Raw genomic sequence first — 11,583 nt, forward strand, 5'->3', positions numbered from 1 at the left:
AAAACGTTGCTTATGTGTGACATGTTGTTGCTTTGGTAAAAACAAACCAAACGGCAAACAAACAATATAGCTAGTTAAATTGGAAAAAGTCACCAAATGATATTAAAAAAAAATCTCAAAATAACAGCAGCCAGTGGAAACACTGGCTATCCCCCTGAAAAACTGCGCAGAGAAACAAACAGAGCAATTCATTATCAGACAATGTATTATATTAAACTGGAAGAAAATACCGCATTCATTTCCATTTATGGCGATTTGGTCATCAGGCGGAACTCTTTGTAAGAGCCCGGTTTCAAGCCGGACATGATTTGAATCCGAAACAAATATGGCGACCACCTACAGTCGATCATGCCTGAACTATCTACTACATCTTGCCCATGATAATCTGGACTTCAGGTTACCGGTAACCTTCTTGAACTACTCCCAGCTTTACTCTAGCCCTCAGTGTGAAAGTTGAATTTATTTGTTTTCGGGAGAAGATCAGAATTTGACACATAACAGCCCCCTCCCCTTGGTGCTACGTTAGCTACTTGCTAATTCAAACTGTAAAAACTCACCTGTTAAGTTAACGTAGCGGTGTGATCAGAGGCTTTGGTTTAGGCTTTGTTTTGGTGAGAATTCCTCCATCCTTAATAACACGAAATAAAACATTAACAGATTTCTCCATCTGACCTCCCATTGTGATGGTGATAAACTGGTAATTCACACTTGCATGATCTGTATCCCATTTCTAATCACAATCCCACCTGGAAATAGACTTAATCAGCAATAATGCACAAAGAAAGAAAAGTCTTTGACTTAACATTTATAACATCCTGCAATACAAATTGGAGGTTTGGACTTGTGGCATGATCAGGGAGGAGGGGTATAAAAAAAAGATGCTCAAGTTGTCTGATCGAGTAATGAAATTCAGGATATTACATCCTCTGCTCCAACACATCTGACCATTTTTTCTTTAATCTGTCAGTTTTAAGTCCCCCAACTTGATGAACATCTAATACTAAATTGCTACTGTATTCCTTTGATATGTCTCTATGTGTATTGGTTTCCAACAGATTGTAATTCACCCATCAGTATTTATGATTTGTGTATTTATTCTTGCAGGAGATTAAGGCTTTGTTAGCTCTCAGAGGAAAACCATTCCAGCCTAGCGAAAACTTCAAAGAAAAGGTTTGCAAGTTAAATGTACTTAACCTGTTTTATTGCTTGTCCTGTTTCTTTTGATGATTTGACAGCTGCCACATCTAAAGGTTTCTGTCCTGTGGACTCTGTTTCCCTTCAAACACCCCTCTTCCTGCCTCTTCTCTCTAGTCTCCTTTCTGGTGTCTAAATGGTTTGTCTGAGGAGGATGTCCGCAGCATTATGGCCAGATCTGTTTGTACAAAGTAAGTGTTTTAGCTTTTTGTGAAGATAAGTGATGCTCTTGCATGTGTAGTAATGTGATGACCTGAACATGCTGCACATATTAACATCCACCTTAATCTATACCTTGTTACCTTGGCAGTTTTTTCTGTATTGCAGTGGCTGAGAGGAAGCTGTAGTTCATGTTGCATTATCCTTCCAGGTCTGCATTTGAGCTATGGGGCCACGGAAAAACACAAAGTGAACTCCGAAAATCCCTCTTGAGCTACCCACAAGAGAACATGGTTCGTGATGCTATGTCTTAGAGCTTGATTCCACCAGGCATGACTGCATCGCGGTCCCGCGGCAGCTGATTGCAGCCATTCTGGACAATGCTTGTGATTCCACCAGAAGCAACGCAGCATGTTTCTGAAGCTGCTCTCCGCTCTGCTCCGCTGCAAATATGTAGCTAGTCTATGTTTGACAGAAGGTGCGTCCGCCTGCATGGAGCAGCTTGAGCTGGGCAGGAGGTCAAACACAGGAACGGCATCAAGCCCCTGGTCAATTTTCAAAATAAAGCAACCTGTGCAGACTCCCAGTCGTACATCACATCAAAACGGACAAAAAGCAAGTCATTTAACTATGTAGCCTACTTATCCATAGTAAGCTATAGTAGAAAAACAAAATGGTGGAAACACAAAAAAAATCAAGGAAAATCTGAGCAAGTCAACAAAATCTGGCAAAACACACTTCTGAAACTCTCCCGTCGGGGTATGATGCTGTACTGAGGACGGAACAAAACCGCATTGCAGCCAGAACGCGATGTAGCTGTTGGACATGTTGAGTACTGTAATTTTAGGAAAACCTTCCATCTAAAACATACCGTGTCTAAGCTGATATGTTTAAATTTGCGCTTGTGCTCTTCCTCCATACTCCCCTACAGTCACCGTTCATGCACAAAGACTCAACTTACAGAATTAATGTCTACACTTTCAACAAGACTCTGGAGTTTGCAGACAGAATCAAAAGGATTGATGTGAGTGTTTAGATGTGTGTGTAGAAATGAGTGCATGTGAACACATAGAAACGTGTGAGGTGTACATGCATCAATGCCTGTGTGCATGTGCAGAATGTCATGCTTTTATTCTCTCACCAGGCTATGGAGTATCTTCCATTTGAAGGCACGGTGAGCCTGAAGAGCCCTCAGCACATCTTCTGCTTGTTGGAGGATTATGGCACGGACCCCAACAACATCCCTGAGCATCCAAACTACATCTATTTTGGCAGATGGGTGAGATACAGTGTACTGTTAGTTTGCATTTGAATAATAAGATGAGATGATCTGCAACTCGACACTTTTCATCTTTACACACTCTTGCACCAGATAGCTGATGGGCAGCGTGAACTGATTCGCTCCCACAGTGTGAAGAACAGACACTTCATAGGAAACACCACTATGGATGCTGGGCTCTCATTCATTATGGCAAACCACGCTAAGGTCAAAGAGAATGACCTTGTCTTTGACCCGTTTGTTGGCACAGGTGAGATGGTCCTGTTATACACATGCATATCTACAGACTGTCACACATTCTGGGAAATCTGTGTCAGTAAATGGTTTCAGTCTGGTCTTTTTCTCTCTTCATGTGTTTCAGGGAGCCTGTTGGTAGCATGTTCTCAGTTTGGAGCCTATGTCTGTGGAACAGATATTGATTACAACACGATTCATGGCAAAGGTAATTTTGTCTACTCAGAGCTTGAGTGCCACATCAACTGCAGTCGTATATTTAAGGATTTTGGCTACTTATTAAGTTCTATTTTAATTCAAGCTTGGAGAAATTGCTTCAGGTCATTCCTGTGTTCAGAACCAGCGGTGGTGCCTGTCTTTCAGGCAGGTCGAGCCGTAAAAACCAGAAGTGGCGAGGACCTGACGAGAATATCAGAGCCAACCTGCGGCAGTATGGAACAGAGAGGATGTATGTAGATGTCATGGTGTGTGATGCATCCAAGCCAGTGTGGAGGAAGGCTGCACTTTTTGACGCCATCATTACTGATCGTAAGTGCTTAGTTTACTCTTTCCAGACTTCTGTTAACACTTAAGGTCTGCTGAGTGCGATAAATGCATCGATAGCTTTTGTGTAATGACCTTTGTCCTTTCTCCTGTGGCCCTTTTGATGTCAGCTCCTTATGGTATCCGTGAGTCCACTAGGAGAACAGGCTCCCACAAAGACATTACTAAATCCCCTGATTGCATGTAAGTTCACCTGATGCTCTGTGACTTAGCAACAAAATCAGTCTTAATTTGTTCCAAGGCATGAAGCATTAGTGAGGCCATATCTGACTTTAAAGCAGGGGTGGCCTGAACAGCCTACAGTCTGCAGATTTTCATTCAAACCGATTAGTCCAGCATGTGTTTTCTCTGACGAGTTCCTCCCCTCTGCTTGATGGAGTGGTAATACTGCGGGGGTTTTTGTCTGGAACGACAGCCTGCAGATTCTTGGCTCTCAGTGGTCACCCCTGTCTTAGCTGTGAATTTCCATGACCTCTTAAGGATTTCTTTTAGACTTTTCCTTGGCATCTTTTTAAGTCCTACATTTTTTGTTCTCTATAATTTAGGTAATTTAATTTTAGGTGATTGTAAAGGTGATCTTAAAAATGCTGCAGAAAATCACTTGAAATGTTTAGTTTGCTATACTAAACCTGTTTGTTCATTTGTGTCTTCCACCCAGCTACGTAGAGTCTCACGTCCCTGTTTCACAGGCCTACCACCTGAGTGACATCTTCACAGATCTGTTAAACTTCTCTGCCCACCACCTGGTCATGGGCGGGAGGCTGGTCTATTGGCTGCCTATCTACAGACCAGAGTAAGTGTACTGACTTATTGTGTGTCGTTAGCGGATGCTATAAAGGTCTTTAGATGATGAGCTTGCTGTTTCAAACTGTGTGCATCAAGAGAAACGTCATCCTTTCACAGTAACACCCAGCTCTGTAAAGCTTACTGTTTTCTGTTACTTTATCACTGAAACTTTGCCCATGACAAATGTGTTGTAGCTCTTTAAAAACCTGCCTAGATTTAAAGTGTGCTTTGATTGAGAACTCTTTTTGTTTAAATGCTTTTCTCCAAATAACAGTTTTTATCAATAGGGGGCAGGCTCATACCATAAACCAGAACTCCACAGTAGTGGCTTTTGTGAGCACAACCTACAACATTTAAATCTGTTGTTGATCTAATTAATTCACCAAGTACCTTGATAACATGAAGCAAACGGTTATTAATATGTAAACATGATTGAATTTATAAAATCTAATTACTGCATATGATTAGAATTGGCTTTAGAAATGAATTGAGGGACGTGTAGACAGTAGTGAATGTCTGTTTATTAATCAGTTTGGACAAATGAGTTAATGAGCTGCTAAATTCTTAAACCTGGGCTGTTTTTGCAGCTCTGTCAGTGTGAGTCCAGTAGCTGGCATGCAAAAGCCCTTTTCCACCACACTTTTCCACTTGGGTTTTCAACCTTCCAGCATTTCCCTGTAGCTATATTCCATTCCCGCTCCTATAAAACATTGTCCTGCGTGTGTAACCACCTGCGTGAATGACAGTGTTTATACAGAGTAGTATACAGGTGTGTTGAGGTTTTCCTGCCCAAACAGCTGGGTTACAGTAAACCACAACTGACAGCTCCTTTGTATGTTGTCTCTATAAGACGGCTCCTCTGCAACACAGTTGTGCGTTGTTAAATGTTCTGTGCATTAGCAGAAAGCGAAGGGCTGACTCTTAAATGCAGCTGTTTGACTACAAAGGTGTGAACCACAACAGACAGCGCAGCAAGGGCCGTTTGGAGAAGAAGAACTCCCCGCAGGGCTGGAGCTCCTTCTGGTCACTGATTATAAGACCTGGAAGGAGATGAGATAATCCTGTGTCATCTAGTTTTAGTGTGTGTGTGAATGTTTGTGAGAAACAAGCACATGTACAAACACACGTGACATACCTCCGAACCTTTGCTCATGTCCCTGTGTTTCAGGGTGTGTGTGTCTGTGTGCGCATCTGTACATATGCAAGAATGTGTGTGGTCTTGTGTATGAGCCTATGCATACATGTGTGTCATCATGTTCACACATTTGTCTTTGCTACTCATCTACCGGTGCTTGACTCTGTGCCTGTCAGAGCGCCGTGCCAAAATAAACGTCTGAGGCCAGGCGAGTCAGATATGTGAACTATCTGTCTCTGCAGTCAGCAGGCTGACCTGTGTGTGTGTGTTTTGTGTACAATCGCATGTGTGTTTTTGAATACGTGTGTCTGTGTGTGTGAGCGCAGACGTAGCCTGTCTCCTGGGCCTAATCTGGGGCTCTACAGGGGAGATATCAGGTTTCTGTCACCCCCACATATGTGTGTATTTGCGTCTGTGGCTGTGATAGACACAGTGGGGATTGTGTGTGCGTGTGTGCGTGTGTGTGTGTGTGTGTGTGTGTGTGTGTGATGACAGGTGACACAAAGTCCTATCAGGAAAAGACGGCGTCTAGACCAGGTCAGACCCCTTAAACTCTCTTCCCTCTCTCCCCTTAAAAAATAAATGAAGGAAGAAAAAGAATCAAGACGGATGATGGAATATCCGTCATCACAGCCATAAAGTGACCTAATTATAGCATAAACAAGTGAAGCGAAGAAACAATGTGGTTGCATTGTCAGAAGTTAGGTGACACGTCATTGATTTAGTAGAAATGAGCCATGTTTTCGCTTTCAGGTCATCATTTTTCAAGTTTCTGGACACGTTGGCAAATCTCTAATTTAGAGGTTCTGCCGCTGTTACAAAAGGCCACTGCACTGCCTCAGCGTCAGCTTTCACATGCTGTGAAACTGAGAGCACTATGGAATATGGGTCCAGTAATACAATCTGAAAATGTGTTTGATGCGTTTTAAATCGCGTGTTTTGTTTAAACACAGTTTATGTCATATCATTTTGTGTCCTGTGTGATAATTACCTCCAGCCTGCTTTGCCACGATGGTTTTTAAGTCCTCAACCGAACAAAAGGCATCCTCATGTTTCCTTTACGTCAAACAAAAAGAAGCCCCTAGCTCCACTTAGACGTTAACACTAGCTCAACAGGTAGGACTCTCCCCTAATGGCTCCTGATTGGCAGGAGAAAATTATTACCTGTCATCGTGACGACCAAACATCCCGTCGCCGCAGAGGCCCACACGTAGCCGTGGCAACAGGGCAGACAAACAGTGACGTGCAAGTCTGGCTCCGAGTCGGGACTGCTGCTACTGTGATGGCGGTCAGGAGAAAGCGCTACTGACACAAATATGCAAACACATACATCATCCGCCGTTAATAGGCCCTAACCTGGCCTGGCTGGCGATGACAGAGCCAGCGGTCGGCCTGTCAGGTCAGAGTCACTTTTTCCACCTTCATCTTTGCGCAGAATGAGCTGCCTCTGATGTGGTTCCACTGCACTGGCCGAATGTCTAGCGATTTGATTGGCGAGGGAGAAGGGAAAGACGGTGGAATGGGTGGCAAAGAGAGTTGGCAATAGTTGGAGAGTAATTTTGACAGGATTAGTCTCTGTCTGCATCCCAGCAGCCTTTTGTGTGGCCTCCAGACAAAGTAGGAGGATTGTTCTGACAAGGGCCTTAAACATTCCTCTCATGTCGGTGTGTACAGTTGAAATGTTTCATGCCCTGATGAAGGAAATCGGTCTTCTCTGTTTTCTGTCTCTTTGTTTGTTTTAATTGTGCTTGCTTATGTCTAATGTTTTATGTGAGCACTATCCACATTTTCGTGGTTGCATCCAATGGCAGCTCCCGCTCTCTGCAGCACTTAAAGTTTTGCTTGCTTACTTGCTGTGTAACTGTGAGCGTGTCATGTGTCCCCATTTCAGGTACAGTGAGAGGATGGTACCGCTTCATCCATGTCTGCGGCTCATCAGCAACTGTGAGCAGACGCTCTCCAGCCACACCTCACGACGCCTGATCACCATGCTGAAGATCAAGGAGCCTGAGGTGTGTGCGTACGCTTTCGAATGTGTGTGCGTTAGAGCTGAAACAAATTAAGCCAATTAAAGGTCCAGTGTGTAGGATTCAGGGGGATCTATCGGCAGAAATGGAATATAATATTAATGGTTATGTTTACATTAGTGTATAATCCCCTGAAAGTAAGAGTCGTCGTGTGTTTGTTGCCTTAGAATGAGCTCTTTATATGTACAGACAGAGCAGGTCCTCTTCCAAGTAGTCCACCATGTTTAATTCTAGTTCAATCAAAAATGACAAACATTCTCTGTTTCTAGTTTGTAAGAATTTGTTGCTTTTCGTTGTCATATGTTAGTAACCTGAATATCTCAGAACAGACTTGGTTTTGGTCTGTTGGTTGGATAAAACAATCAATTTGAATAAGTCACTTTGAAATTATAAAACCACTACTTTTTGACGTATTAATCAAGAAAATAATTGGACGAATTTGCAAGCGCTTGAGGACATGTGGATTGTTCCATTTTTTTTTTAAACTGGTTGCTCCATCAATGAACACAGCGATTCTTCATTATATTTTTGTTTTCAGAACTTTTTCCTGCAGGTGCCGTCATTGCTCTGGTCTTTCTCCTGATGTGTGTTTGGCTGTAACGTTGATCATATAATCACATTGTATTCATGCACAGCTTCTTATTGCTCTAAGTTATGTACTGTGGTCACACAGTGATAAATGACATCTGCACCAATCTGTGTGTGCTGCAGAATTTGTTTACTGTTTTTCTATGTGTGAGCATGAACAGCAACACAGATATGACTCACTAAAACGAAAGCATGTGTCTGTCCGCCCTTTCATGTTTTAATGTGTAGTTCATTGCAGTTCAGAATTGTTTGTATAAGTAACCACATAAGTATGTGTCATGTTCACGTACAGTATGTAGTTTGTGCATGTGTGTATGTTCTTTACATGTCATCTCGACGCAAGTGATGGTGTCTCTCTGTCTCGCTGGGGTAAATCCTCACCATCTGGCTATGATTGGCTCATCTCTCTCACACTGGAATCCTAAATGGCTTAATCACATATCGTATGGAAAACAATCCATCTTTGGATCTGACATCCATTCCATTTCAAAACCCCAAATTGCTCCCATAAAGGCCCTCGTATGACACGCACACACAAATACACAGTTGTTTGATCTTATCTGACTGGTATCTATCGCTGGTCACAGAGTTTTTTCTTTTCCAAACAGGCCTCAGTCTGCACCTATCTGCACTCAGTCACCAGGGTTTACTGCTTGGTGTGTGTGTGTGAACACTTGAATGTGTTTATATGCCCATGATAGGCGTGCATGTGTCCACACTGTTTCTGTGTTTCGACAGTAAAGGGGCCGGCCTAATTGCTGTAAATGTTTCCCGTGACACTAGTGCAGAAAAATCCCTTTAAAACCTCACATTTTCTTATTTATGGGGTATGAAATAATGTGTTTGGTCGCAATAAATGACTTATTTGCCCAATTTAACACTAAATGTATGTAACCCTCCACCTGTATGGTCGCTGGCAAAGACTGAGCGGTTATTTCCACCGTTTTCAGTTGTTTGTAGTCATGGCCCTCCATCCTTATTAATTTTAGGGTCATGGTTATGCTGTCAGTCTCGTTACCTGGACTTTTTCCTTAGAGTGGTCATGGAAACCATTTCCAGGTTGCTTGGCAGCATGAGCAAGCAAAAGAGAGGTGTTGCTGACAAATTACAGGCCCGGCATTGGAGTCATCACTTCCAACTCAACTCACCTCATTATTCCTCTTCCCAGCATCTTTCTTCCTCCCGTCACCCCTCCGTTGACCAGCCGCTACCTTCCAGCCAAGACAAACTGTTTAACTGAGGGATTCATAACAGTTCATATACAGTGTTAATATACACGAGTACAGTCCTGTTCCTACATGCAAATATGGAAAAAGTATGTGAACCTTGTGCTGCCAATATTCTACTGACATGTAGCAGTAGTTGCTTCATTGACTGGAAAAAGGACGAGCTGTTTCAACTACATCTAAATGACCTTATATTAATATAGTGTAATCACATTTGTAGTCTCAACATATGCTCAACACGTGCTCCTTTTGGGGAGGAAAGCATAACTGGCAGCTGCCTGTTTTTATTTCTTTTATTTTTCTCCTCACACTCTTTAACAAGCTGTAAATTTGAAGAGCAAGATGTATCAGGAAGCTGGAAGAAGTCTTGTTTTTTTACCATTAAAAAGGTGGAGGGTGAAAAATAAATACACGTCTTCCAGTGCGTGTAACACTAACAGGCTGCACTTCTGTAAGTTTAGGTGAGTTCAGTCCGATAATCTCTACATTTGTCTCTTTACAGGAGCTAGACAGCCTGGCTCATCTGGCAGACCCATGCGTCAGCCCCTACCAGGGACACAACTCCTTCAGAGAGAAGTATTTCAGCGGTCAAAACAAGAGGTGTGGCAAGGAGGACAACAAGTCAGACGGCGCTGGAAAGTGAACGACTCGAATGCTCGATCGAAAGATCGGAGGAAATGTGTCTTTATAGAAAAGAGAAAGCGACCGACATGAGAATCTTTGACTCCATGGTCAGTCTGTTCAAAGAGGGAAACAAACTGATAACTTATTTGTTATAGTTATAACTTTTAAAATCTTTCTCACAATTTTAATTATGATTTTTATGCCTGTACTTATTGCTTTGCAAATAAATGGATCAAATACAAGAAGTGTTCTGTCCTGATTGCTGACTATTAAAACTACAAGATAATTACTGCCTGAATGGTAAAGGCAGCTTTTGTTAATATTTTACAGAGGAGCTTTGTGCAGGCTCAGGGTGTAAGCGTTAGTAGAGGCACTGCAGTGATTTAGGAGAAGACTTCTTTTGGTTGGAGGAGAGACAGAGTGAAAAAAAAGGAATGGTCAGAATCAAAGCAGCAGAGGCTGAGATATCCAGACTTTTAGTTAGCACCAGATAAACTTCCAACAATGTAACCTGATAACATCTTTCATTATTCCCTCTATGCCTGATTAACAGCAAAGTCTTTCAAACTTCTGTTAACATTTTCTTCGTGTCGCAGTGGAAAGGAAATCAGTTATTAAAGACAAAAGTCTAAATGATTTTCACTCAAAAGGACAGTAAATACATACATGAAAAGCAATGTGTTTCACAAAGTGTTCCTGAGCCCGTGCACTAACATCCTTCATACAATCATGTGTTCAAAGTGTTGAACTCGCTCCATCCTTGCTTGTGAACAACTGAGTCTTTCCAGGATGCTCCTTTCATACCCAATCATGATACTATCACCTGTTACCAATCAACCTGTTTACCTGTGGAATGATCCAAACAGGTGTTTTTGGAGCGTTCCACAGCTTTCCCAGTCTTTTGTTGCTCCTGTCCCAACTTGTATGAAATGTGTTGCTGCATCAAATTCAGAATAAGCAGATATTTACAAAAATGAAGATGATGAGGTCTAACATTAAATATACTGTCTTTGTACTGTTTTCAATTTAATATACGTCAAAAAGGATTAGCAAATGATCACATTCAGTTTTGTTTTCCACATCGTACCAACTTTTTTGAAATAGGGGTTGTACAACTACATGTATAGTCATTTAGACTCCGGCTTTTTACAGACAAAGAGAGCATGTTTAGGCGAGAGAGGCCTCCCAGTGCAGCAAGAGCGCAAATGACAGGGCGTCCCCACCTTGCCACACACCACTACAGTTAGTCAGCAGCTTTTGTTGTTTTCCAACCACAGTTTACATGCAGCCTGGCTCATTATTCATCTCCTGAGAGCGGCGCAGCAGGCCTTTATGTACATTACCCCTTTGCTCTGTTTATCAGTTGGGCCCCTGCCTTTCCACCACACTTCCCCGTCCGCCCGGCTTCACAGGGAGAGTTCCAGGCACCATCACATGATACCCGGCTCGCCATCGTTTGCGGTGCGCATTGTTTACAGTTCCCACAGTGCCCTTTTGTTGTCTATCATCATCAAGCAAAATCAAATGATTCCGCAAGACAGTTTAGAGACCTTGCGTTTCTTAACTTATCACTTCTGCCCCCCCTCTCTTGATATTTCTTTGCTTGTCACATGTAAATGAGTAATGTGTTTGCCACAACTGAAGACCCCTCTGTGCTGAAGATGGTAGTTTTAATGTAGTCTCTCTATTACTGAGGAGTGTTTGCTCTGCCACAGTGCAGTGATAAACCATGGTCTCTAAGAGCCCTCAGTCTCCAATGATGCAGACTATAATTAGGGAGGGGGGCTC

General features: G+C 42.5%; 1 protein-coding gene across 5 annotated transcripts; it reads left to right on the top strand.

The window, feature by feature from the left end:
* Positions 1-325: 325 nt before the first annotated feature.
* On the top strand, positions 326-10,031 carry trmt11 (tRNA methyltransferase 11 homolog). 5 transcript variants are annotated; one of them, XM_041942700.1, is made up of 13 exons: positions 326-403; positions 1,105-1,170; positions 1,312-1,385; positions 1,565-1,646; positions 2,285-2,377; positions 2,498-2,632; positions 2,726-2,882; positions 2,994-3,074; positions 3,230-3,394; positions 3,520-3,592; positions 4,068-4,202; positions 7,222-7,342; positions 9,674-10,031. In XM_041942700.1, exons 1-13 carry the CDS (start codon positions 326-328, stop codon positions 9,812-9,814), a joined length of 1,401 nt encoding a protein of 466 aa, XP_041798634.1. In that variant the 3' UTR covers positions 9,815-10,031. The 5 variants fall into 5 exon arrangements, with proteins under 5 accessions (XP_041798634.1, XP_041798635.1, XP_041798638.1 ...); XM_041942701.1 differs by lacking the exon at positions 2,285-2,377 and having other exon boundaries at positions 336-403; XM_041942704.1 differs by lacking the exons at positions 326-403; positions 1,105-1,170 and having other exon boundaries at positions 1,236-1,385; positions 1,565-2,377; positions 2,730-2,882.
* Positions 10,032-11,583: the final 1,552 nt, after the last annotated feature.

The sequence above is a fragment of the Chelmon rostratus genome, chromosome 8 (genome assembly GCF_017976325.1).
Source record: "Chelmon rostratus isolate fCheRos1 chromosome 8, fCheRos1.pri, whole genome shotgun sequence".
Taxonomy (NCBI): Eukaryota; Metazoa; Chordata; class Actinopteri; order Chaetodontiformes; family Chaetodontidae; genus Chelmon; species Chelmon rostratus.

Coding starts and splice junctions, on each gene's coding strand:
- trmt11 (XM_041942700.1), top strand. CDS start 326: ATGGCGACCACCTACAGTCGATCATGCCTGAACTATCTACTACATCTT. Junction 3,075..3,229: donor CAACACGATTCATGGCAAAG/GTAATTTTGTCT, acceptor CCTGTCTTTCAG/GCAGGTCGAGCCGTAAAAAC. Junction 3,593..4,067: donor ACTAAATCCCCTGATTGCAT/GTAAGTTCACCT, acceptor TCTTCCACCCAG/CTACGTAGAGTCTCACGTCC.